We start from the raw sequence: 26,977 nt of genomic DNA, 5'->3' as shown, positions 1-26,977 counted from the left end.
AAAAAAAAAAAAAAAATTGTTGTTGATCTGATATTCAAAATTAAATAGGTGGCCAGGTGCGATGGCTCACACCTGTAATCCCAGCACTATGGGAGGCCGAGGCGGGTGAATCATGAGGTCAGGAGTTCGAGACCAGCCTAGCCAATATGGTGAAACCCCGTCTCTACTAAAAATACAAAATTAGCCGGGGATAGCGGCGCGTATGCCTGTAGTCCCAGTTACTCAGTGAGGCTGAGGCAGAAGAACTGCTTGAACCCGGGAGGCAGAGGTTGCAGTGAGCTGTACCACTGCACTCCAGCCTGGATGACAGAGCAAGACTCCATCTCAGAAAAAAAATAAGTGTCTTGATTTTTTCTGGCAACCATAGGTGGGGGTAAACAAGTATCCCAGTAGAAGTATGACTGAGGTTATAGGTATGTGTGTCAAGGAGGGGGACGAATCTACAATCACAAAAGAAGAGCAATCAGTTTTTTCCTGGATAGACGCAGAAGAGGAAAAGTCTTTGTGGAAAAGGTGATATTTGAACTGAGTCTTGAAAAACGAGTATGTTTGCACAGGGTGGATTATAGGGTGGATGGGAGGCATGGGACCCAAACTGGTTATTGCTGATTGCCTTTATTTCCTCTCACTTCTACATTTACACTGTTTGTTGTGGCCATGTCCTGTCCTGCATGTTGTAGTTCTCAGCCCTGGACAGGAATGGAGTGGAGAGGTGAAGGCCTCTTCCTTGGGCTCTCCATCTCAGCCTGAAGACTCTGCTAGTCCTATATTCTTTAGATTTCTTTCTTTTTTTTTTTTTTTTTTTACTTTTTACTAGCCAGTTCATCACAGCTTCAATTCCCTGTTACAGTTCAAAATTCTTCTATTAAACTTTCCCTGCATGCTGACTGTGTGGTGTCTCTCTTCTGATGGCATCCAGAATGACACAGAGCCTTCTCAGCAGAGGAAGTAGCATGAACAAAGACAGGGAAGTGTGAAACAGCCTGGTGTGCTCCCAGGATTGCCAGCAACTTCCAGTGGACTTGGGGAGGGTCCCCATCAAGACAAAAGGCTGGAGAGATCACAAAGGGCTTTGAATGTTATACCAAGGAGCTCGGCCTTTGCTCTGAAAGGAGCCACTGAAGGGTTTTAAGTGGGCTTGGTTAGAGATGTGTTTCAGATGGATCACTGGCTTCTGTGTCTAGTATGGATGGAAGAGGCAAGGTGGGAGCCAGCTAGAGCTGCCATAGTTAGAGCTGTTCAGGCAACAAGCTCAGGTACCTTGAGTTAGGGCAGAAGCAATGTGCAAGGACAGAAGAGATGTGAGGGGCAATAAGAGAGGTGAGGGTTTGCTAAGAAATGGTTTCCAGGTGTCTATCTTTGGGGACTGGTACGGAACCCAGGGGATGTAGTATTTTAGCATGTGATAGGGTTAAGATGTGGGGAAAATGTGAGTTCAGTTTTGTACATGTTCAACTTCAGGTGCTGTGGCAACTTCAGAGGGCCAGGAGGCAGCTGAATATGCAGGTTTGAAATTCAGGACAGTCTGGGCTGGAGAAATCCAAGGAGTCACAGCTTGGAGCCAGGGGAGTGGTGAGATAATGAGGCCTAAGACAAGAAGCAGAGACTAAGGAGAACCAACATTCAAGGAACAGGTGGAGGAACAGGGACAGGCCAGTGAAGGAAACCAAACAGGAGTGGTCAGAGTGTCGGGACAAACAAAACCAAACAGAAGAGCTGAGGGAGTAGGTCAACAGGGCCAGATGCAGCACAAAAATCAAGCTGCAGCAGAGCCGAAAGCTTCCCATTAGGTTTTCTTGCAACATGGTAGCCTAAGGACTTGGGCTAAACTTCCTGCTGAAAACAACTTTAAATAATAGACTTTATCTGTCTTTAAAATTAAATGCATCCATAAGCTGGCAAAAATGTAAGAAATGTGCTGAGGCCAAAAAAATAAATGAAAGCAAGAAGCTACAAAGGTAAGCAAAGCTCTATCATTGGCTTTCATCTTGAGGGCAGTTGCCGCACCCAGTGAACCTGATCATTGGTTTTCAAGGGGTCCCTGAGCTTATGAGAAAGACAAAGCCCAGGGCCCCCTCACCATAGGGAGTCTATTTAGAAACTTCTCCATAAGGCCAGGACCCCAAAGGCCAGTGGATGCCTACACTGTGAGGGGGAATTAGAAAGAAACTTGCCCCTGTCTGACCTAAACTCTCTCCCTCAAACCAGGGGACTACAAAGAAAACTGCCTGCATCCAACCTTGGTACTAAGAAGGGGGAATAATCTCCTCCTGATAATTCTTTTTTTGTTGTTGTTTGAGACAGAGTCTCGCTCTGTTGCCCAGGGTGCAATGCAATGGTGTGATCTCAGCTCACTGCAACCTCCACCTCCTGGGTTCAAGAGATTCTCCTGCCTCAGCCTCCCAAGTAGCTGGGACTACAGGTGTCTGCCACCACACCAGGGTAATTTTTGTATTTTTAGTAGAGACGGGGTTTCACCATGTTGGCCAGGCTGGTCTCGAACTCCTGACCTCGTGATCTGCCTTCCTCGGCCTCCCAAAGCGCTGGTGGCGTGAGCCACTGCACCCAGCCTCCCCCTGAGAATTCTTAACTACAAGCAGGCAGTCTTCTGGTTTTGCAGACCAAATTCACATGATTTTGGCAGGCTGAAAAACTTCAAAGTGATCATTTAATTTGACATGAACATGGATTGGTAGTGGTTCCAGTTGACCAACAAAAGCTCCCTCTCCCCCTCTGCTGAGTTTTGGGATGTTCCCTCCTGAATCTGCAGACCCCTCCCAGGGTTGCCACAGGTTCTTGCCTCTATAGGTCTACACTTCTTCCTTAGAGAAGAGCCCTTCTGGCTCCCAAAGACTTATCCGCCACTTGGCTCTAAGCTATCCTGCACTAACATCCAAATCTCCTGGAGATCACCTTTGGTCTGGCCTCTGGAAATGCCCCCAACTCTCCCCAGGGCCTACTTCAGTCCATCTGTCCTAAGTAGTGTTTGCAAAGGATGTTCAGGACTCATTGCTGGTGAGACTGGGCTTCTTTCTCTGCCAGATCCCTAGAATCCCCAGGGGTGAGGAGGAGCCCTGGATAGGAAGCAGGAAGAAAACACATACTGACTAAGTTGTGGTCTTTGGGCTGAGCCCCCCACCCCTAAAACCCCCTTAACTAAAATGAGTTTCAGAAGAAGCTAAGGTCTCATTGCTAGAAAGAGGCACAAACAGGTTTTGAACTCAGGACTAAGTCCAGAATCTGTGCACTTAAACCCCACTCCCAACACCATCTCCCCTGCCCACCACCACCTCCACCAGTGAAATGCCAGGAGCACCAGGTCCAAGGTCTTTCCCACCCTAGGCACAGGCCTGGAATCAGTTACTTTATTTTGGCTTTCTATTTCCTCCTTCCAAATTCTCCTGCCTCTCTTTCTTCCTTCAATTTGTCTTTCATATTGCAGACAGATTTTTCTAAAATGCAAATGTAATCATCATAGCTCACTTGAAACCCCATCATGGTTTCATATTGCACTTAGGATAATGTCCAAACTCCTACAAGAATCTATTGCTACCAACTTGTCTTTCCAACCTCATCTGTTACTCACACCCTTCCCCACCCCACATATATCCCCTTTAAATGAATATAAATTACTTGCTATTCTTTCTTTCTTTTTTTTTTTTTTTTTTGAGACAGAGTCTCGCTCTGTCACCCCGGCTGGAGTGCAGTGGTGCGATCTCAGCTCACTTCAAGCTCCACCTCCCGTGTTCACACCATTCTCCTGCCTCAGCCTCCTGAGTAGCTGGGACTACAGCCGGCCGCCACCAGGCCCGGCTAATTTTTTGTATTTTTAGTAGAGACGGGGTTTCACTGTGTTAGCCAGGATGGTCTCGATCTCCTGACCTCGTGATCCGCCCGCCTCGGCCTCCTAAAGTGCTGGGATTACAGGCGTGAGCCGCCGCGCCCGGCCTACTTGCTATTCTTTATTGATGAAGCCTTGCTGAGTGACTGAGAGTCCCACTGGATTTTGCTTACCAGCTAAATGAGCCCCTCTCCTTCCCAGGCTCTCTATTCTTCAAGCTCAGATCAAGTTTCTCTTCTCAGGGAAGCCTTCATGGACCTTCTCAGGCCTCAGCGGCTGCTGTCAATGCCAGCTTCCTCCACTTGAACAAAACTACAGAGCTCTTTGCACTTTTAATTTTTTTCCTCTTCCCTGCTAGGGTAGCTGGCAGGAGTTAATAAACAATAAAATACAACTGGAGGGCTGAGAGGCAGGAACTACCGGGGCCTGTGGCAGACCAGACCTATGGCAGGGTCTGCCACCCTGTCTTTGTGCCAGGGGCAAGATAAGCCTAACTTTCCCCAAGCTCGATTTCCTCATCTCATCTGAAAACGATGAATAAAAATACCCAGCTCAGAGCTACTAAGAAAACTGAACCTAAAGTATGCAAAGTCCTGCTCCTAGCACTTAAATGTAAGCTACTCTTATTCTAGTTACACATAAAGTTACTTCCAAAAACCTTACGAAATTCCCCGAGCACTGTCCATGGTATGTGGTTTCCCGGTTGCTTATTGGGTGGTCCCGAGAGCCTTCCTTTTTTCCTTCCTGAGGCGTGCCAAGTCCCCTCTCCTCTTCTCTGGGTGGTGCTGACGCCTTCTTCCCAGGCTGCACCTTTGCTGGGCCGGAGGACGCCCTCGCAGCGGAGCGCCAGAGTCACCAGGCAACCTCCCCAGCTTTCACCCTCTAGCCCGGGCTCCCACCTCAGTCCTCGGACCCCTCGAGTCACGTTCTCCTACTAAGCAGTTGGGTCGCAGCGCCCCGCGCCGGTCTGACCCGGAATGCCTGCTGGCCGCGGTAGGCCGAGGACAGGCGGGGCTCTGCAGGTCCCCAACCCACGTGCTCCCGGCCTCCTCCGCAGGGCGCCGCCTTCCGGCTAGGCGCAACATGGACTACATTTCCCAGGGTGAACAGCGGCGGGGCCTAGACTCGGCGGGGGCCTGGGGTGGCGTGCCGCTCCACCGCCTGCTCAGGGGAGCGCGGGCTGGCGCGAGGACAGGGCTAAGGACCCGGAATGAGTTTCCGCGCAGTTCCGCTGGGCCGTGCCGGGCGGTGCCGGGCCGTGCGGAGCCAGAACTGGCGAGAGTGGGGGCCTGAGTTGCGGTGCCGGGGACAGGCGCTCGGGGCAGCCCGCGCCTTGCCGAGGTCCCTGCCCCGTCCCGGCCGGGCGGGCTTGTCTGTCAGTCACTGGGGCGGAGGCAGCGGCGGTAGCTGGGCAGTAGCCGGGCGGTGAGAACAGCGCGGGCCAGGCCGAACGGAAGGGACCTGCCACAGCCCCTCAACTCCACGGACTCTTCGCCCCAGACTCGCGGAGCTGCATCTCCGCGCTTCGTCGGACGCCTCCGTAACCACGAAGGGCTCTCTCCCCCGTGACCCTCCAGCCCCATGACCTCTTCATAGCACCCGAGAGCTCACCCAGGCGGGGGTGTTGTGGGTACAGGCCATCGACCTTGTGACCCCTCAAGAGCCAGGGACTCGGTTTCCCCGCAGGCCTCCCTCCCCAGTGACTCCCTCCACACAGATTCTGGGGACAGAGCTGTTACCTACCACTAGGATCCCCGCTTGAGAGCTCCTCATTGACGGCTCCCTCCTCGGAGTCCCCTTCATTGGGTCTCCTAAGAGCACCCCTTTTGGTCTCTGGCAAGCCTCCCACCCCCAAACGAGGTGGGGAGGCCTCGGCAGCCATGCCCGCCCTGGGCTCCCCCTCACCCCACCACTCCCTGGGCACCCAAGCCGGGGTCTAGCAGGGGGCCATCAGCCAAGGGGCTGGGGCAGGAAACAGATCAGGGCCCACCTCCCTGCCAGGGAGGGAGCAAAGATGGAGCGGCGGGAGGAGCAGCCGGGGGCTGCAGGGGCTGGAGCAGCACCAGCCTTGGACTTCACTGTGGAGAACGTGGAGAAGGTATGAGGGCTCTGGGGTGGGCACTCCAGTGACAGAGCAGAAGTTCTGGGGACTGTCACTAATGGCAGAGCTCAGGCCTGGGCTGGGTGCCCGCTGGTATGGTGCCCCCAGAGCACCTGGCATTTGCTGTCTTTCTGGACAGGCAGTATTGCAGTGCCCTAATGGGCTATTTTTGTCTTTCCTTACAGGCAGGTCCCCTGTGGACAGATACTCTAGGGTCTTGGGATGGTCCCTTTAGGTGCTGTGACTTAGCCTCCCATCCAGACTGGCTGTTTTCCAGCTCCATGGGAACTGCATGAGCAGTGCAGTAGGAAACTGGGAACCCAGGAGACCTGCAGCTCAGTCTCCTGGAATTATCCTGATGCCAAACCATCCTGAACCTGATTTTGTTGAGCCAAGGGCTCAGAAAATGATCTGGAACTAAAACAATCTGGGTTGTTTCGACTCTTTGGAGATGGATCCTTCCTTTATTGGATGGAAGCCAGACCAGTCCTGAGCAGACAGGCCTGGGGCTGTCTCCCTTTGTTTTGTGCTGAGTTCAAGGGTCCTGGTCCAGCTGGGAGCCTTACAGGGCTCCTCCCTACTCACCTGCCCACATAGCTCCCTGCCATGGCCCTCCCAGGCTCCCCCACTGCCCAGCCCATCTTTCTGAACTGCCTCTTTAGTTCTTTTCTGTATCTGCTCCCTACAACCTGAAATGCAGGAATGCATACACCCTGGGATGAATGGGGAGATGGGGCTCCCTTACTTGAAAGCAGGGAATGATTGCAGATGCTCACTTGTTATCCTTAATCTCCATTTGCCGTAACAAACAATGAGGATGCATCTCTTCTGTCTGCTTTGGCATCCCTGAGGGGCCAAACAAGGGCCAATGGCCGTAACTGGCTGTCAGGGGTACACATAGAGCTAAGCCTACTTGGATGGAGCCTGATTAAGGATCAGGGTCCTGGCCACACTCTCCCACCCCTTGGAGCAGGGCAGTGTTGGCATGGTGGCGCACTGTTCCATGTGCTATTGGGAGATAAATATCACTGTTTTCTTACTTGATAAAGTCCCATTGGAATTGAGACCCTGGGGATTCTGCTGGTGGAGAGCACTAGGCGAGGTGTTTGCCAGGGCTGCAGCTATGGCCAAGGCTTCTCTGGATCAGTTGGTTGGACATGTGCCCTCTGAGGAGTGTTCTCACCCTCCCCTCCAGCATATCTGTGCCCCAGGGCTGCCTGGCAAATGTCTTAGTCCTGCTCTGATTTCACACTGGCTTTGGTGCCAGCATCTGGAGTGACCTAGGGATGATCCTGGGGGAGCTGAAAGGAGCTGTTGGAGTTGATGGGAGCAGCTGTGCCTGGGAGGGTCAAGTCCCCTCAAGCTGTTCCATGCCCTTCTCAGACTTAGCTTCATCCCTGCGAAGCTGTTCCTTCCACCTGGGCCTTGCCATCAAGTGCCTCCCCTTTGGGGAGATCAGCTTCCTCTTTTTTCGCTTTCCTGTGGAGATTCCCTCTCTGAACCCATAATGTTTTGCTATAAGGAGAAGAGGATATGGTAGAGCATGAGCAAGGTTCAGGCTCTCAAGATACCAGCAGGACCCCAGGCCCAGGAAACACTGCAGAGCCCTGAGCTCTCCCTGCTCAGCCCCCCAGTCAGGGAGAGGGAGCACCCTTGCAGGACCAAGTCACGCCTCTGTTCTGGGCTCTGGCAGGATCCAGAGTGGCCAGCACCTGCTCAGTCCTGTGCTGTCCTGCAGGCGCTGCACCAGCTCTACTATGACCCCAACATTGAGAACAAGAACCTGGCTCAGAAGTGGCTAATGCAGGCCCAGGTCTCCCCACAGGCCTGGCACTTCAGCTGGCAGCTACTGCAGCCTGACAAGGTACCAGAGATCCAGTACTTTGGGGCCAGTGCTCTTCACATCAAGATCTCTCGCTACTGGAGTGACATCCCCACTGACCAGTATGAAAGCCTAAAGGCACAGCTCTTCACCCAGATCACCCGCTTTGCCAGTGGCTCCAAGATTGTACTGACTCGGCTGTGCGTGGCACTGGCCTCACTGGCTCTCAGCATGATGCCTGACGCTTGGCCATGTGCTGTGGCAGATATGGTACGACTCTTCCAGGCTGAGGACTCACCAGTGGATGGCCAGGGCCGCTGCCTGGCCCTGCTAGAGCTACTGACCGTGCTGCCTGAGGAGTTCCAGACCAGCCGCCTACCCCAGTACCGCAAAGGGCTGGTGCGGACCAGCCTGGCGGTGGAATGTGGGGCTGTCTTCCCGCTGCTGGAACAACTGCTACAGCAGCCCAGCTCACCCAGCTGTGTGCGTCAGAAGGTGCTCAAGTGTTTCTCCAGCTGGGTGCAGCTGGAGGTGCCACTGCAGGACTGTGAGGCGCTCATTCAGGCTGCCTTCGCTGCTCTGCAGGACTCGGAGCTCTTCGACAGCAGTGTGGAGGCCATTGTGAATGCCATCTCACAGCCTGATGCCCAGAGGTGAGCTAGTCCCCACCCGCGCAGAAGACAGCCTCTTGGGCCAGCCACACATCCATCCATCCATCTGTTCAATGAACATTAATTGAATGTGTACTGATACCTGGTCCTATGCTGGAGATACAGCAAGGAACCAAAGAAGACATGGTCCCTGTCCTCATGGTTCAGACAGGGAGGCAGACATTAAACAACTAATTATCAGTTATTCAATTAAAATATTTGACTCTCTTTTCCTTCTCTCAACTAGTCACCAAGTCCTGGCTGTTCTCCTCATGACCACTTTGCGAATCTATTTTTTTTTCCATTTCCATTGCTACCACCTTAGTTGAAGCTGTCATCGTCTCTCTCCCCAGATTACTGTAGAGCTTGTCCTCACTCTTACACCTTTCATTGTCCCAGCAGCCAGAGTGATCTTTTGAAAATGGGGATCTAATCTTTCTGATCAGAAGCCTTCAGTGGCTTCTCAATGCTCTTAGGTTAAAGCTCAGAATCCTTAATGTGACTCATAAAGGTGCTGCGCAGTGTGGCCTCACCGGCCTCATCTCATGCTCCTCTCCTTGCTCTCTACACTCTCACACAGTTTCTTTAATTCCTTGAATGTCCCATGTTCCTTTCAGCCTCTGGCTCATCACATGTACTTGACACCTTGCCTCAGCTTAAACTTCATTTCCATAGGGAAGTCCTCAATGGATTCTTAAGGCTAAGTTTGATCTTCTCTCTTATATTACCTCAGAGCTCCCAATATTTTTCCTTCTTAGCCCATAACATGATTTCTCTCACCTCTGTGAGGACAGGGACTCTGTCATTTTACTTTGTCACATTGTGCTTGGCACATAGTAGCATCTGATGTTTTTTGAATGGAGGAAAGTAGGAGTTGCCTGAATTAGGAGGGGTGGGGATGGAAGGGATTGGGGGAGGAGGGTGGAGTGTTCTAGGCTTTAGGAACCACAGCAGCTGCAAAGACTTGTGGGCAGCATCATGATATATTCAAGGGCCCTAAAGAATTGAGTGTAGTGAAGTGTTTGTTTGGCAAATGTTCATTGAGCATGTCCTGTTTTGGGCCTTGTGCTGGGCTCTGGGAGCACAGAGACAAATCCTTTAGCTTCAGTCTCTCCGGGGCTCACAGTCTAGTGGACACATGAATGGCAAGTACAATCAACATGATGAATCCTCTGATGGAGAATGCAGGGGCCTTGAAGAACCCAGAGGAGGCTTTCACTGAGTCTGAGGGCTGTGAAAGGATTCCCAGAGGAAGTGACAACCCAGCTGTGTAAGAGTTAGCCAGATGGAAGTGATGGATAGGGAGGACATTCCAGACAGATGGAAGAGCCCAAGCAAGGGAAGGGTGAAAGCCCAGAGGGTCTGGTGATCTATAAATCATTAGGTGTGATTAGACAGCAGGATTTAAGGGCCAGAGTTGTAGAAGACCTGGGCCCAGATCATGCAGGACCTTGGCCAAGTTTAAGATTTTGATCTTCATCCTGAAGATGATATAAAGATATTAAAGGATTTTAAGCAGAGAAAATGGCCTACTGAGACTTTTGGTATGAGCTGGATTAGAAAAAGTGAGTTTGGAGGCCTTGACACTGACATTTCAGAGATGGGGCTTTGGGACCCTTGGCAGAATTGGAAGGGAAAACCATTGAAAGAGATTTCATGGAACAGTGGCTAACGACTCAAGCCTTGGCATTAGTCACATCTAAATTTGAATCCCAGATTGTTCACTTATTAGATTTGAATTCTTGGATAAGCCATTCCTAAGCCTCAGTTTCCTCGTCAATAAAATGGGGATGATCATATCAACCCCACAGAGTTGTAAAGGTTTAAATAGGATAATGTGCATAAGTCCTGCCCCTGGTGTTCGGTAAAGAGTATTTTGACTCCTTGAGTAATGGGAGTTCTTTCGTGGTCTCTGCTGGGGTTGGGATGGTCAGCAGCATGCGTTTGTACGTTTGGGTTATTCATACATTGCATGTTTTAAAATGGGAACTGTGCGCCTATGTTCTTCCTTTATACTTTATGTGATGGTAATGGTAACTGTTAATGGTTAATGGTAACTGTTTGTTTATTTATTTGTTTATTTATTTATTTTGAGACAGAGTCTCACTCTGTCGCCCAGGCTGGGGTGCAGTGGCACAATCTCGGCTCACTGCAGCCTCCACCTCCCGAGTTCAAGCGATTCTCTTGCCTCAGCCTCCAGAGTAGCTGGGATTACAGGCGTGCATCACCACACCTGGCTAATTTTTGCATTTTTAGTAGAAACGGGTTTTTGCCATGTTGGCCAGGCTGGTCTTGAACTCCTGACCTCAGGTAATACACCTGCCTCGGCCTCCCAAAGTGCTGGGATTACAGGCATAAGCCACCATGCCTGGCCAACTGTTTATTTTTTAAAAGAGAAACATAGTTACTATTCAATGGATTAAGGCCGTTTACTTTTAGAATCCGTCGTAAGAAGTAGAACCGGAATCGTGATAGAAAGTGGGCCTAATTGTTCAGTGGCTAAATTTGAAAAGGAGTTGGTTTCATATATATATATGTGTGTGTGTGTGTGTGTATATGTATATGCACACACACACGCACACATACACACATAGATAATGTGCTTAATGACTGCCTTTTAAAACTTTAAACAAAATATTGGGGTTGATTTTAAAAAATAAAAGATTGTTTCGGTATGAGGATTAAATAAGAGAATGTGAAGCTTTTAGCATGGTTCCTATGTACTCCGTAAACAGCAGTTGCCAGTATTTGGTTTCATTATTGTGTTGGCAGTTATTATGATACCTATCCCCCGGCTTCCCAGGCTTTCCAGCTTAAGGTAGATACCTAGTCCCAGATCAAGGCCTCTCTTGGCAGCCTGAAGCTCAAGTGCTGGGTGGGCTCCGACAGTTGGTGACTAAGGGAAACAGATCAGGGCAAGTGTGTGGGTGATGTGAGGTGTCCTTGGATACACCCAAGTTTACCCGCCCAGCCAGTCTCAAGGGCTTTGGCAGGTAATTGATGCCCCTTCTCCTCTGAACGAATGAGCGAGCAAGGAGCCAGTGAGGTAACCCACAGCCTCCTTGGCGCCCATTGGCTGCAGCCTCTTGGTTGCTTAGCAACTCTCCCCATTTTCTCAGCTCTGCTCCTGAAGTGAAGCTCTAATTGCAGGTCTGGGTTGAGCTCCGTGTGAGCAGCAGCGAAGGAGTCCCAGCAGCCCTGCCTTGGCTACTTGAACTGACCGATTGGAGCCAGGCCTCTTGAACCCAGCCTCAGCTGTGGTCATAAAGACATCCTCCCTGTCTCCTTCCCCCAAACCTAGAAACCTCTGGGACCTCAGACTTGTTCTTCTGTCCACTCACAGGTTGCAGACACAGGTGCTCAGGTGGTAGGAAATCTATGCAAGAACTTCTTCCCATGGGTGAGCTGCATCCAACCCAGAATCTGAGCCTGGTCCTTGCTCTACCCAGTCTAGTTTCCCAGCTTTGGCTTGTGAAAGTCACCTTCAGTGGATTTGACTCCTGGGTCATCCAGGCACGCCTTCCCCAGGTGTCCTGATATTGGCCCTCCCCTTGGCTAAGCTTGCACTCAAGTCACCCTTTTCTTGCTCCTCCACAGCTGCTGCTGCTTCCTGGCTCTCTCCTTTGAAATGTTGTTTTTTTTTTTCCCCAGAAATATGTTTTTAATGCTGGAAAACCTTTTCCTTGGGAGTTGGGGAGGGAGGGAAAGTGAATTAGGCAGGCTGTTGGGGGCTCCCATCAGTTAGGACTGGAGATATGGGCTGAGATGCACATAGATCCTTTGGGGGAAATCCTGGTTGGACCCTGAAAGAAAAGCAGACCTGTAGCAGTTTAAGGGGCAGTTTCAACCTGGATTCTGCTTCTAAGTTGTATGACCTTGAGTGATATGATACTCTGAGCCCTTTGAGGCTGTATTATCCTTGATTTGTTCTATTGTGAGGCTCAGATGAGACTGAGTATCTGCCATCTGCATAAACTTTGGCAGGTGAAGGAAGGAGCCTTAGAATACAGTGGAGATGCTATGGGGGTAGAGCGCTACCTCCTGCACCCATCTCAGTTGCTGAGGAGCTTGTGGGCCATAGCCTTGGCCCTGCCCCTTCTCTTTGTGCCAGAGTCTGGCCTGAAAATGCCCATTGTCTGGTGGTGCAGCCCGTGTCAGGGTCAGGAGACTGAAGCTATCCCAGCTGTCTCCAGGCAGCGCCCCCTGGGGCTGTCTCTGGGCTGGGGATATCCTGGCATGGATGACTTTTCCTACCAGAATGGGGATGTGGAGAAGGAGGCCAATGTCCCTGGGCTGGTTGCCTCTTTTTGTCATTCTCATCCTCCCACCAAGGATATGAGGCTACTGCCTAGCAACCTGCTTGGGGCAAGTCCAGATAGAACTCCTTCTGGGATCCTCGGTCCCCCACTCCCTAAAATAGATTGCTATGGTGACACTATGATTGACAACAGAGGGGTCCCAAGCACCTGATCCCTACTGTTAGAGCGTGGCTTCCTCTGCTTAGTCTCATCTCCACAGACCAAGGTGCTGGAGAGGGATCCAGTGGGCTGAGCCAGGCTTCTCTCAGTCCCCTTTGTATAGTGGGTTATCTGTCCTTCTCCTTTAGCGATCATTGTGTTTCAGGCCTCTGATCTGGACCCTCTTATTTTTTTTCTCATTCAACACATTCTCCCTGGGCAATTTTCATCTACTCCCATAGCTTCGATTACCAGCTGTTAGCTGATGACTCTCAAATCTATGGCTTTTGCTCTAACCTCTATGCTGGGTTTCGGGGTTTTATATCCAACTCTTTCTAGATGCTTCTGCCTGCATAACCTATCAGGCGTCTGTGAATCAACTTGTCTAAGACTGAGCTTATCACCTTCCACCTCCCGTTAAAGGCGTTGCTATTCCCCATTCCTCACTCCACAGGTCTCGGTAAATAGCTCCACCATCTACTTAGTTGTTTAGCCAGTGACCTGAGAGTTGCCTTTATTCTTCCCCTTCCTCATATCCAGTCAGTCGTCAAATCCTGTCTGTTTTGCCTCTTAGCTCTCTCTGAGTTCATTATCTACTTCTCTCCCTCCCTGCTGCCACCAGACTCCTCAAGAGTTGGGATTTGGTGGTAGAGAGTAGAGTGGATGTCAGGGATGGATGCTCTCATGAGCTGTTGCTGCCTTCCAAAATCTTTTTTTTTTAATCAGGGCTTCTGAGCCTGTGTTTACTCTTCTGTCTCCCACTCTTGTTCAATCACCCCTGCCAGACTGTATTAGTTTCCTAGGGCTACCATAACAAAGTACCACAAACTAGGTGGCTTTAAAACCAAACAGAAATTCATTGTCTCACAATTGCGGAGGTTAGAAGTCTGAAATCAAGGTGTTGGCAAGGCTGAGCTCCTTCTGAAACCTGTAGGAGACTCCGTCCTTGCCTCTTCCTAGCTCTGTGGTTTGCTGGCAGTCTTCAGTGTTCTCTGGCTTCCAGCTGCATCGCTCCACTCTCTACTTTAGTCCTCATGTGGCATTCTCCCTGTATGTCTCTGTCTTCACATGGATGTCTTCTTATAAGGACACCAGTCATACTGGAGTTCAGGTCCATCCTACTCCAGTATAACCTCATCTGCAATTGTCTTATTTCCAAATAAGGCCACATTTTGAGGTACTGGGGATTAGGGATTTTTTTTTTTTTTTTTTTTTTTTTGAGACCGCGAGTCTTGCTCTGTCACCCAGGCTGGAAGTGGCAGTGGCGGATCTCCGCTCACTGCAAGCTCCGCGTCTGGGTTTACCACCCATTCTCCTCCTCAGCCTCCCGAGTAGCTGGGACTACAGGCCGGCGCCACCACCATCGCCCCGGCTAGTTTTTTGTATTTTTTAGAAGTAGAACGCGGTTTTCACCCGGGTTCGGCCAGGATGGTCTCCGATCTCCTGAGCCTTGTGATCCGCCCGTCTCGGCCTCCCAAAGTGCTGGGATTATAGGCTTGAGCCACCGCGCCTGGCCGGGGATTAGGATTTATCAAAAAACATATCTTTTTTGTGGGGACATAATTTGACCCATGAGAGTCTGCCCTCTGGCGCCCCAAACTTCATGTTATCACCACATACAAAATATATTCACTTCATCTCAACATCCCCAAAAGTTGTAACCTAGCTGGATGTGGTGGCTCACACCTGTAATCTCAGCTACTCCGGAGGCTGAGCAGGAGGCTGTCTCTTGAGCTCAGGAGTTCGAGACCAGCCTGGGTAACATAACAGAACCCCATCTCAAAAAAACAAAATCTTCACCCATTCTGGAATCAGCTCGCAGTCCAGCTGGAGAACACAATTCAACCCGTAATACTGACCTTCTCATACTTCCCTCTCAGAGTTCTGGGGGCCCTGACCTAAGGTTCTTCCCAACATGGGGAACATCAAATCTGCCATGTAGACCCTGACCCTTGTTTTGCTTAGGATTTGATAAGGGGAGGGGAGCTTTGAAGGAAGACAAGGAGATTATGCCTTTCTTTTAAAGCCAGTGTGGTGGTGAGCAGAGAGCTCTGATGGATTTTCTCACCTCATGCCTCTAGGTACGTGAACACGCTCCTGAAGCTCATCCCACTGGTGCTGGGTCTGCAGGAACAACTGCGGCAGGCAGTGCAGAATGGGGACATGGAGACCTCCCATGGCATCTGTCGCATCGCTGTGGCTCTGGGCGAGAACCACTCCCGGTAAGGGGTGGAGCAGCTGGGGGTGGGATAGTAGGCCCTCTAAGAGGTGGGGTTATGGAAGTCCCTGGAGAGGTAGAATGACCTGACTGTGTCTCCTCCTCCCCAGGGCCTTGCTGGACCAAGTAGAGCACTGGCAGAGTTTCCTGGCACTTGTCAACATGATTATGTTCTGCACAGGCATCCCTGGCCACTATCCTGTCAATGAGACCACCAGCTCCCTAACCCTCACCTTCTGGTACACACTGCAGGTGTGTCTGTGTGACCTCCAGTAGGACTGGGCTGTGGTGGAAGAAAGTGGATCATGGGCTTCTATGGCTGCTGGTGAGGTGGCTAATTGTCTTCCCTGGCTCTCTCAGGATGATATTCTATCCTTTGAGGCAGAGAAGCAGGCTGTATACCAGCAGGTGTACCGGCCAGTCTACTTCCAGCTGGTGGATGTGCTTCTGCACAAGGCCCAGTTCCCTTCTGATGAGGAATATGGATTCTGGTCCTCAGACGAGAAGGAGCAGTTCCGAATTTACAGGTGATGGTAGCAGGCCAACTCCTCTAAAGTGGAGTCCAGAAATAATGAAGGCAATGAGGGAAGGGGCCCAAGGCCAGGCTTTCTGAATTTTGGGGCTCCTTTCTCTGTTTTCTAGGCATTGTTGCAGAGTTGTGGGGGTACTGGGGTAGGCTCCTGGGCTTGGGGGCAGGATCCAGGGTCAGGATCCAGGCAGTATAAAAGGCCTTCATCTGCTTCTCAGGGTGGACATCTCAGACACGCTCATGTATGTCTATGAGATGTTGGGGGCCGAGCTGCTCAGCAACCTCTATGACAAGCTGGGTCGTTTGCTCACCAGCTCAGAGGAGCCCTACTCCTGGCAGGTACCTCCCAAGCCTGATTCCCTCAGCCCTCCCAGACCTTTCACACCCTCCTCCTCATCCAAGCCAGTGGCACCCTCTTTCCCCAGCACACAGAGGCGCTCCTCTACGGCTTCCAATCCATCGCAGAGACCATTGACGTCAACTATTCTGATGTGGTGCCTGGGCTCATTGGCCTCATCCCACGGATCAGCATCAGCAACGTGCAGCTGGCAGACACTGTCATGTTCACCATTGGTGAGACCTGGCACAAACCCATGACCATATTCCCAGAGCCACAGCACCCCACCCCGGCCACAGCCAGCGTGCTGGATTCTATCCAGAATGGGAGAGCCATGTGCCTACACACAATCAGTGTTGTAACAAACTGACTGTCCTGGCAGGTCTAGGGGGTCCATCTGATGGCACACGGAGCTGAATTCAGTGAGGCTAGTTTACTGTCAGTGAAACAGCAGTACTGAGCCTCTGTTGAGTAACCCTTCCCTGCTTCTCAGCTGTAAGGCTCATGTTTGAGCATGCACATGCGTATGTCCTCTGAATGGAGCAGTGCTCTGTGCTCGGGCTGCAACTTGACCCTGCCAGGAACTCTGCTTGCCTCAGAGACATGGTACAAAGCCAGTCTGGCCTGCCTCAAAGATCCTTCTGTCTCCCTCCTTCCTCCAGGAGCTCTGTCTGAATGGCTGGCTGACCACCCCGTCATGATCAACAGTGTTCTGCCCCTGGTACTGCATGCCCTAGGCAATCCTGAGCTCTCTGTCTCTTCTGTGTCTACCCTCAAGAAGATCTGCCGAGAGTGCAAGTATGACCTGCCTCCCTATGCTGCCAACATTGTGGCTGTGTCCCAGGTATGCAGGGGCCCTGGATGGTGCTGAGCTTCAGAGCACACTCTGCACCGTGCTATACTACATTCCTTCTTTCTCCCCCCGCAGGATGTGCTGATGAAACAGATCCACAAGGTGAGGCTCAGAAGTTTCTAGAGGTCTCCTTGGGGGTCTTGTGGGAATCTCTTATCCCTGAAATCCTGTTTTTTGGCCTTCCCCTTCCTCTTACCCCTTATTCTCTGTGTTTTTCTTCTCCCAAGAGGCCCATTTTCCTTCTTACCCCACAACTAGATGTGGCCAGGACTGACCATCCATGTTCTGCCCCACAGACAAGCCAGTGCATGTGGCTGATGCAGGCGCTGGGCTTCCTGCTGTCAGCTCTTCAAGTGGAGGAGATTCTTAAGAACCTGCACTCGCTTATCTCACCCTATATCCAGCAACTGGAGAAGCTGGCAGAGGAGATAGTGAGTGAGCTCTGGGGGCCGAGAGCAGTACTGGTGCGCTGTGGCTGATGAGGGGTGAGGTTGGAGCTGGGCCTTAGAGCTGGGGCTCGTGATCTGGGGACCAAACTGGGGCTGGGAGATCTGGAGCTTGGTTTGCTTCTCTCTGCAGCCCAATCCCTCCAACAAGCTGGCCATTGTTCACATCTTGGGGCTTCTCTCCAACCTCTTCACCACATTGGACATCAGTCATCATGAGGATGATCATGAAGGCCCTGAGCTTCGGAAGCTGCCAGTGCCACAGGGACCCAACCCCGTGGGTGACATTGTCTTTGCCATCCCCCCACCCCCACCTGTGGGAATGTCATTGTCACTCTTCAATTCTGTGGGTAATGTTGTCATTGTTCTCCCTGCCCCGTGGGGGTGATATATTTGGTCCTCTGACTCCATGAATGACCTATAATTGCCTCACTCTGTAGGTAGCAATGTCATTATCTCACTCAACTTTATGTGTGATGTTGTCCTTGTCCCCAGCCCAATTAGGGTGGTGTCATTGAGATTCCTCAGCCTCATGAGGGACATTGACGTTATATCCTTCAACCCTTAAGTGATGTTATTATGGGCCCCTGTTCAACCTCCAGCTCTGTAGGGCCTTCTACTTCAACATTTACTGTCCCCTGTGAGCACTAAGGATGCTCATTACATCCTCTCATGTAGTAGTTCTGGCCTTCAAGTTGCTCCCAGTGTAGAGGAAATTCAAGTTGCTCAGATTGTCACAAAGCAGTGTGATAAGTCTTGTGATAAGCTTGGGCACAGGTTTTGGGGTGACCACTTACAAGCTGCTTGATCTGGGGCAAGCCTCAGCTTCCCATTAAAAACTGAGAACATTGAAATGTCTGGCTTACTCAATTCATAGAACTGTGCTGGATAGTAGATGTGGTCTTAAGTGAAGGTAGTTTGCATATTGTAAAGTTCTTTACAAAGACTGCTTTGGTTGCTGTTCCCAGAACTCCCTCCAGGATTTCTTCAGGAGAAAAGGAAGCCATGGGCATCGTGGCCTCTTTGCTTAACTCCCCAACCCAGTTTCAGTTAGCCTCTTGGCTTTAGACCACACCTGGGCCACTGTCATCCCACAGAGCTGCTTCTTTACATGGTAGTCATCATCCTGCCTTTCCTCACCTCCCAGGACCTCAGTCTGCTCTCTACTCCTCCGTAAGCTGGGAGAGCAGCTTAAGCTTGCATCTGTGCATTCCTTGGGGCTCCCTACCTCAAGCCTATTTGGAGGAGATAGCATCTGCACTTCAGAGGCTAGTCCATAGCCTTGGTTTTACAGAGCAAAGATAGGGGGTGATTTATTTTTGAGTTTACAAAGTTTTTGTAACCTTATGAAGCACTTGTGACATCTCTGCTCTGCAGTTTGAGGCTTCCTTTGAGATGATCCCTAGAATTCAGGATATCCTCCTTTTTCATTCATGAGAGAGTTCAGCAAACCACTTCTTCCCCTAGGGGACCCATGCACTGGGTCTTCAGTGTGCATTCTGGGGTAATAGGTTTGAACTGCTCCCCTCCTCCCTGCTACCAAGTCCTTCTCAAGTGGGTCACAGTGATCGATAGCAGAAGCACTTCACTTCTTCCTGTGTCTTCAGGTGGTGGTGGTGCTGCAGCAGGTCTTCCAGCTCATCCAGAAGGTGCTGAGCAAATGGTTGAATGATGCCCAGGTTGTGGAGGTGAGCCCTGACCCTTGCCCTCTGCTCCCACAGTGACTGCCCAGAGGTGTAGCAGGGTAAGATGTTACTGCCACACTTCAGCTTACAAATGGTTTGGAGAAACAAGGGAGGTGAATCCTGCCCCATAGAGATAAGGAATCTTTTGGGAAGACATTTAGAACTCCCCAATATCATGAGAAGTGCTTAACGCAAGAACTATAATATTAGGGTCGAGTGACACTCAGGCAACTGTTTTAGCACCAGAGACCTGCCTTTGGTCCCTTTTCAGTTCAGGTTTTTGTTGCTGTTGCTGCTCCCTGAGAGGAAATGGTAGAGATGTAAGTAGCAGGAGTTAAGTTCTACAGTTACATCCTTTGCCCCTCAGTGAAGGGCCTTTGCCCCTGCCTTTCAGGGTAAGGGTCAGACTTGCTTACGTTCTTTTGTTTGCAGGGCCAGGCAAGGCTTATAGCTAAGGGCCCAATTTTAGGCCCCCTCGGTGCAGGGCTTTAGCGCTGTTCCAGCCAATCATGACCTGCTGACCAGGCCCCTTTGCTTTCTTCCCAAGGCGGTGTGCGCTATCTTTGAGAAGTCTGTTAAGACGCTGCTGGATGACTTTGCCCCCATGGTGCCACAGCTGTGTGAGATGCTGGGTCGGATGTACAGCACCATCCCCCAGGCCTCTGCTCTTGACCTCACTCGACAGGTGGGCCTTCTGGTTGGGGCAGAGCTCCTGACCCTGGGTGGGGGTGGGTCAGATGGCTGCTGTGGCTGGGGTCCCCACTTGCATTCCAGGGATATTGCTCTGTCCTGGTGAGACTGGGTCTCAGCTGAGCAGCATTCCCTGCTTTCTTGTAGCTGGTCCACATCTTTGCTCATGAGCCTGCCCACTTTCCCCCAATTGAGGCCCTCTTCCTGCTCGTCACCTCCGTCACACTCACTCTCTTCCAGCAAGGTAGGTCCTGACCAGGGTCTCTGCTGCTGCTGCCACTGCCACTGCCTCTGCTTCCCCAAATGGGGAGCCAAAGCTGCCCACTCTGTTCTTCTCTGTCCCCTGAGTCACACGTGGGACTTGATGGGAAACCTGTGAGATCAAGCACAGCACCTTACAAATAGTTGAAACCTTAGGTTGAAGTGGATAAGAGGGTGAATGATGTCTTCTGCTGGCCTGCTGGGCTCAGGGCCAGTCTGGATATGGAAGAAGGAGGTGGGGGTGGGAGGTGGGCAGAGGCTCTGAGGGACTTGGGGCACTAGGCTGGCTCCTTTACTTTGGGATATAATGAAAAATGGAAAGAGCACAGGCTTTTGAAGTCAACTAGACCTAGATTCTAAGTTCATCACCACCAACTAGTTGTGTGTCCTTGGGCAAGTCACTTACCTTTGCTGGGCCTTCATTTCCATATCTGTGAAACGGAGATACCATACACTTGAAATGATTGTTTACAGGTGTTAAAGTCACATCTTCTGGGCCCCTGGCTCGGGGGCTTTTGCACAGTGAAGTACTCAGAGACTGCTGGTTCCTTTCCCCGCATCAAGGCTTAGTCCTTTCTAGGCCTGAAGTCAAGTACCTTTGGCTGTGGTCCTAGCCCTCCATTCACTGTGGCCCTTTGCCTGAGAGAGTTGGGAGCAGGGGCTTCATTCAGGCTTCTCGTGTTGTCTAATCCAGGCTTCCAATTTGGAGAAACAAAAACAAAACAAAAACAACACTGCTCAGCTAGCCTCATGAGCCTTGCCTGGATGCGTGGTCACAGGTTTGAGGCTCCCCAGGGGTCTCGGTTGGTGCCCAGAGTACTTGCAGCTCATATCCTCAGTGCTTGGTCTCATGATCCTGGCCTCTGTTTCTGTGGGCCATGGAGTAGGTCCAAACTGGGGAGAAAACTGAACCAGAAACCTGGTGTGGTCATTCTCAACTCCACCTCTCCCACTCCCTGTACCCAATCTGGGACAAGCCCCATTGATCCTGGCTCCTGATTCTCTCTCGGTCGGTCCACTTCTACCCACCTCTGTGGCCACTGCCTCAGTTTAGGGTCTCACCTGGATTATCAGCAACCTTCTAGTGGGTTTTCTGGACATCTCCCCTTCTCTCCAATCTGTTCTGCACACTGCAGCTATAATCTTCATGAAAACACAAATCTGAGCATTTGTCTTCCCAGGCTTAAAACCCTTTCGTTGTTCCCATTGCCCTCAGCTTATTGTTCCATTCCCACCCACATGACAAGGCTCTGTCATGCCTCTCCTGTCCTCTCCTGCCGATGTCCTCATGACTCCAACATTCCAGCCACACTGCCTCTTCCTTACCGTGTCCCATTTGATCCCTGTGCCTTGCTCCTCTGACTGGAATGTCCTATGCCCTTTACTGGGTGAACTCTCACTCCTTCATGCCTTACAAAGGAGGAAGACTGCATCACTTCTTAAAGTAATTTCTCTGAGGCAGAATTGGGTGCTTCTAACTGTACCGAAACTGCATCCCGTACACACTGCTGAAACAGCACCGATCACACACAATAATCAGCTTTCATGTCTGTCTCTCTTACTAGACTAAGCCCCTCAAGAGTAGGGTTGAGTTTCTTCTCTCTGCATCCCCAGTGCCCAGAATGAGGCCAGAATACAGCAGGCCACAGACGCTATTAAGTAAAGGAGAGGGAGGGCTCCCTGCCCTTGGAACCTTCTCGCTGTCTGGCCCACCTCTAGCAGGGTGGCTGCTGAATATCCAACCTGCAGGGTGCACATTGGGCCTCACTTTCTAGGACTTAAATAACTCAGAGTTCAGATACCAAAGGAGCAGTCTTTATTTACTGGTGACTCTTCATAGCCTAGAGAAGGAAGCAGGGCAGAGATTATCTGCTTTACAGATGGGGAAACTGAGCATTAGTGGCTTGCGCAAGATCACACAGCTACTTAGTGGTGTCTTAGGCAGATGGTTTTGCACCACATCCTCCTCAGAGTGGAGAAACCTGGGTAGGAGCTCCAGGTGCATGCCATATTCTTGCCTCAGGAATCATCAGAACTGGAGGCAGAAGTGTCCAACATCATATTTGTTGGGCTTGTTGGTTGTCTCGCTGGACAGGATGGCTCCCATACCTGTTATGCCATCCCAATCTTAGCCATTCCTTCCTCGGGCTCTGCCTTCCCACTGGACCATGGGATGACACGTTGACTGTTTTCCCTGTTTCTTGGCATGTCCAGATGATGGGAACTAGTCCTCAGCCCTGAGCTTGGCTCTCTGCTGAGTCTGTGTCCATGTGGAGGAGCTTTGCTGGGGTGGGGCTCTTGTTTTTGGCCTTATGATGCTGTTTCCTCCTCTGGTTCCCTGCCAGTGACTTGCCAGGCCATCTCCAGAGCATGCTGGGCACTGCCATACCTAAGCAAGAGTCCTCTGGTTTAAGTGGACCAAATAGATTATTTTCCTTCGCCAGATCAAGAGCCCTAAGGCCATTGAAGTGAGGTGGCACTTACTCAGGCTCTGATGCCCTGGCCTTTCTAGGGCCCTCAGATAAACCACAAAAGGAGATACCAAGGACTGACCCCCCACCCCCACCTGCCATCCCGGCTCTCCTCTTCAATAACTGGCTGCTGGGAGGTATGTGCTAGGAGTGGTGTAGGGCTACCCCAACCTGCCAGAGGCCACAGTAAGTGTGATGGCCATTTCTTCAGCTATATGAAGTCCAGAATTGCTCAAGTACCAAGGGAACACGAGGGGATGGCCCGAGGAGGAGTGGGGAGTAGGCGGAAGGCCCCTTGGAGGGAGCTGGGGCAGGCCCGTCCTTCACTTTGCCGTCTCTTTCTGTTGGGCTTCTCCCAGTTCATGGTTTTTGTATGTTTTGTTTCTTTATCTTGCTTCCTGCTGCTCATGTGCCCCCACGCTGTCTCCCTGCAGGCTCTCAGTCCCACATAACTATATGAGGTTGAGTTGCTGTTTGTATAATTTTTTCTTAAGTTCCATCTTTATTATATTTTAGGGCCCAGGGATCATCCTGATATTGTTGATTCATTTATGCAACTCCTGGCACAGGTGTGTTTTAGTTTTATTCATTCACGTTCTGTTCTCTCTCTTTCTCTTTCTCTTATGTTGAAATTCAATTTAAGCCTATTTTTAGCTTTCTGTTGACAAATTTTTTTTCTGTTCAGTTGAATAGAGTTTCTTCATCTGTTTCCGTGGAAGTTGACAACCCAACATCCTCCTTTAGTGCCCCTATGCCTCAACTAGCTCAGTCTTCTACAAAGACCAGGGAGAGGCTGATCCCGAAAGGAGGGAGCTGGGCTGGCCTCCGGTGGGGAATGGGAAAGGGAGGGGGTGGTGACTGCGCCCAACAGCTTCTTGTTGCCCAAGAAGTTCACAGGTAGGGCTGGAGTTGAAGGGCCTGGGGTTCACTGTCCCCGTGCTCCTGCCGGGAACTGCCTGCCTCAGTGCCCCCAGCCTGCTCCTGAGAGGTAGGCTGGGAGCAGCTCCAAAGCGAGGGGCTGAAGAGGAATGTGCACGGTGGAGCCCAGAGTTGGGCTGTTGGAGAGGTTGAGCTGCTGCTGAGAGGTGGAGCGCAGGCTCCACGTTAGGATGTGTTTGCGTTTTGTATGTGTTTCAGTGTGTGAGACCTTATTTTGTATGTTTTGAGTTTGGTTTGGGAAGGGAACAGAAATCACCTGTAAGTAGTATGTGTATTGTGTTGGGTGCTGGGATGAATGTGTGCCTTGATATGTGCTGTATGTTGATGTGTTGTGTGTTTTGTGTTGTTTGTTGATGTGTTAGGCCTTGATGGATTTAGAGCATGGACATGTGTTGGAGGGGTGTGTGTGTTGGGTTGTGGGAGTGTGTATTATGAAGGATAGAAGTGTATGTTGAGGCATTGGTATGTCTGTATCAGAGTACGGTTTGGAGATGGATGTTGGGCTGTGGGGGCATGGAGTTAGTGATGGGGGCTTCTGTGTGTTAGGGGTTCCTAGCATGCAGACCCCCTAACCTGTGAGTTGGGGTAAATGGAGTGTTTCTTTGCTTTATCATTCCACAGATACTTATTGAATGTGTGATACATGCTCTACTTTGCTAGGTACTGAAGATATAATAGTGAGCAAAAGCAGGCACAGTTCTTGCTCTCCTGGAACTTACAAGTCTAGTTTCTGGGGGAGGGGGAGGGTGGGAGGAGGGAAGAACAGGGAGTGTTCTGGGCCTGGATGGATATGTGTGTGGGTGTTTTCAAGGATGTATCTTTGATGGGGAGGGTGTCTGAATGTGTATTTGTGGATGGGTATGTTGGAAGAGTGCACAGGGGGACTGTGGCAAGGCTGAGGGTGTAGGTGTGTGGACATGGTTTGGGGATGTGCAGGTGTGGTGTGTGACTGTAATGAGGGTGTGTTCCAGATGGGGAGAGCGTGTGTATGTTAGGGGTGTGACAGAGGTATGTAAGGAGGGCATTTCAAGTGATGGTGCATGTGGGGGTGTTTGCACATGAGTAAATATGGGGTAGAGGGGATGTGAGGGGCTGGAGGGTAGAGGTCTACGTGGTATGCACTGGGGGCATTGCTGGGGAGCAGCAGTGTTTGAGGATGGCTGGAGCTGTGCAGAGCATCTCCTGTGACCTGAGGATGTGCCAGTCGTGTCCTGGTACCACTCGGGGCAGGCCATCTGTCCCCTTCACTTCATCTCTTCCCCCTCACCCACAGCAGCACTGACTCCTTGGTGGGTGTATGGCCGAAGAGGGCCTGGACACAGGGTACCCTGGGTGAAAGATGGGGCCGAGGCTCCAAGTCTCCTGCTGTACTTTTCCTCTTCTTGAGCAGGAGCTAGAGGGGGCCTCAGGAATACAGGAGGGACATGGGAGGAGGGCTGTTGGGCTGAGGGCTCCCTGTCTGGCTGCCATCTCTTCTTCCTGCTGCCCTGTTCACAAACCTGGGGTGCTTAAATCCCTCTGTGAATCAACATGAAGTCACTGCTGGCAACCTAGAGCCTGCGAGACATCTGGCCCTGATGGAGGGGAGAGGGAAAGGTGTCTGGAACCCAAACTTTCTGCATTATCCCCACCCCCAACCTCTCTCACATACACCCATGCATTCATGTACACATACATGTACATAGCATCCCTTGAGCTGTCCTCACCTGACCTACTGAACTCTGAGGTGGTCCAGGTCCCCCAGAGATGGCTGGGTAGCTGGTTTTGGCAGCCTCTACCTGTGAGGTGTGAAGTTGGGGGCTAGGGTGGCAGGTGAGTGGGGGGATGGTCCTTGGAGCTGGCTGGGGCTGGGCTTACCAGCTCCACCTCCTGCAGGCTCTGAAGCGGAAGCCAGATTTGTTCCTGTGTGAACGATTGGATGTCAAAGCTGTGTTCCAGTGTGGTAAGTGGGGCGAGACGGACGGGTGGGCCTGGGACTCCCCTAGGAGGATCCTTGAACTGATCTGCCTCTGCCTGTCCCACAGCTGTGCTGGCCCTCAAGTTCCCTGAGGCACCTACTGTCAAGGCCTCCTGTGGCTTCTTTGTGAGTCCCATGCTGAACCCTGACCCACTGCCACCCCAATGCCCTGCCCTGCCCAGGACTTCAGACAGTAGGGCTGGGGTGTACAGGTCTTGTCCTCAGGGAGAGCTGAGAAGGAGCTGGGCTGATGGGCCTCTCCATCCTCTGCAGACAGAGCTGCTGCCTCGGTGTGGGGAAGTAGAGTCTGTGGGAAAAGTGGTACAGGAAGACGGTCGTATGCTGCTCATAGCAGTGCTGGAGGTGAGATGGAGCAAAGGGGGGTTTGATGGGAGTGAGGGCCCCACACTGCTGAGGCAGCTGGCCTTCTGGGAGGCTTGAGCCTTTGGTTCCCTAAGCTCTCAGATTCTGTTTCTTCTTCAATTAAATGGCTAAAAGTTGTTACGATTGCTGTGGGTATCAGCTGGCTGTCAAAAAGCAGCGCTCACCATGATGTGGTTTGGCTTAGGAACTGTCCAGAGGGCCTGGGGCAGTTAGGCATTCTTGCTGCAGAAGGGGCAACGCACTGGTGTGCTGAGAACCCCTCTCCTTCAGGCCATTGGGGGCCAGGCCTCCCGCAGCCTCATGGACTGCTTTGCCGACATCCTGTTTGCCCTGAACAAGCACTGCTTCAGCCTCCTGAGCATGTGGATCAAGGAGGCCCTGCAGCCACCTGGTTTTCCCTCTGCCCGCCTCAGCCCTGAACAGAAGGATACCTTCAGCCAGCAGATCCTTCGGTGAGCAGAGCTGGGGTGGGCCTGGGCTCAGGCAGAGAGGGGGCAGTGGTGGTGGCTGGTGCTAACCTGCTCTCCCTTTTCTCCTTCAGCGAGCGAGTGAACAAGAGGCGGGTGAAGGAGATGGTGAAGGAGTTCACACTGCTGTGCCGGGGTCTCCATGGCACAGATTACACAGCTGACTACTGAGGGGTGCCCCCATCCCACCCACCCCTTCTCTTCACCCTTCCCTATCCCCAAAGAGTAAACCTGGACCCTCACTGCTGTCTCTGCCTCCTTTCTGCTGCCACCACCACCTAACTGAAAGCCTGGGTCCAGAAGGCCTTGGGGAAGGATGGGAGGATGCTTGGACCCAGGTCTGAGAGGGAATAGTAGGAACACCCTCTAGCTCCCAGGTTGGAAAAGATATTGCTGTAGCCAAGACACCTAGGCTGGAGCCCTTCAGAATACTGCCATTGCCCTTGGGGTGGGGTGGTTGCACTAGTGTCATCAACCCCACCATCCCCATTAAATTAGTCCCAACATGAATGTATGCACACATTTATTTAATCAACAGCGCTGATTACTAGGCCCCTAGCTCTGTCCTGCATTGTTCTGCCCTGAACAAAGGTTGATCTAGTCCATAGCTACCATGCCAACCTGGGAGAATGGTGAAGAAGTGAGGGAAGGCTTCATGGAGAAAGTTTTTGACAGGAATAGCAGGCTTCCTAGGTACAGGACTTGAGGCTTTGTGCTGCAAGTGGGATAGGGCTGGGTCCATTTGGGAGGGAAGAAATGGAGTGGGGTTTTGACTTCCAGGAGTGGTTTCTGGTGTGGAGTTACAGCATTGAACTTGCATACGGTTGAGGAGGGCTATAGAAAGAGACTGTGTGTGTGTGGCGGGGTGG

General features: G+C 51.4%; 1 protein-coding gene across 2 annotated transcripts; it reads left to right on the top strand.

The window, feature by feature from the left end:
* The first annotated feature begins 4,968 nt into the window (after nt 1–4,968).
* IPO13 (importin 13) lies at nt 4,969–26,616 on the top strand. 2 transcript variants are annotated; one of them, XM_017881883.1, is made up of 21 exons: nt 4,969–5,939; nt 7,681–8,417; nt 14,953–15,093; nt 15,200–15,341; nt 15,450–15,616; nt 15,837–15,957; nt 16,044–16,191; nt 16,618–16,799; nt 16,884–16,910; nt 17,105–17,239; nt 17,388–17,531; nt 18,862–18,942; nt 19,487–19,624; nt 19,777–19,873; nt 22,403–22,498; nt 22,878–22,930; nt 25,176–25,242; nt 25,325–25,383; nt 25,531–25,620; nt 25,912–26,093; nt 26,183–26,616. In XM_017881883.1, exons 1-21 carry the CDS (start codon nt 5,856–5,858, stop codon nt 26,277–26,279), a joined length of 2,988 nt encoding a protein of 995 aa, XP_017737372.1. In that variant the 5' UTR covers nt 4,969–5,855; the 3' UTR covers nt 26,280–26,616. The 2 variants fall into 2 exon arrangements, with proteins under 2 accessions (XP_017737372.1, XP_017737373.1); XM_017881884.1 differs by lacking the exon at nt 22,403–22,498.
* The last annotated feature ends 361 nt before the right edge of the window (nt 26,617–26,977 follow it).

This window comes from Rhinopithecus bieti, unplaced genomic scaffold (genome assembly GCF_001698545.2).
Source record: "Rhinopithecus bieti isolate Rb0 unplaced genomic scaffold, ASM169854v2 scaffold_12155, whole genome shotgun sequence".
Classification (NCBI taxonomy): domain Eukaryota; kingdom Metazoa; phylum Chordata; class Mammalia; order Primates; family Cercopithecidae; genus Rhinopithecus; species Rhinopithecus bieti.
Note: the sequence above shows the minus strand (reverse complement) of the source record. Positions and strands in the feature narration are given on the sequence as shown.

Excerpts from the sequence above, each read along its gene's own strand:
- IPO13 (XM_017881883.1), top strand. The coding sequence starts at position 5,856 with ATGGAGCGGCGGGAGGAGCAGCCGGGGGCTGCAGGGGCTGGAGCAGCA. Across the intron at positions 22,931-25,175 it reads TTATGCAACTCCTGGCACAG|GCTCTGAAGCGGAAGCCAGA; the intron begins GTGTGTTTTAGT and ends CACCTCCTGCAG. Across the intron at positions 25,384-25,530 it reads AGGCCTCCTGTGGCTTCTTT|ACAGAGCTGCTGCCTCGGTG; the intron begins GTGAGTCCCATG and ends CATCCTCTGCAG.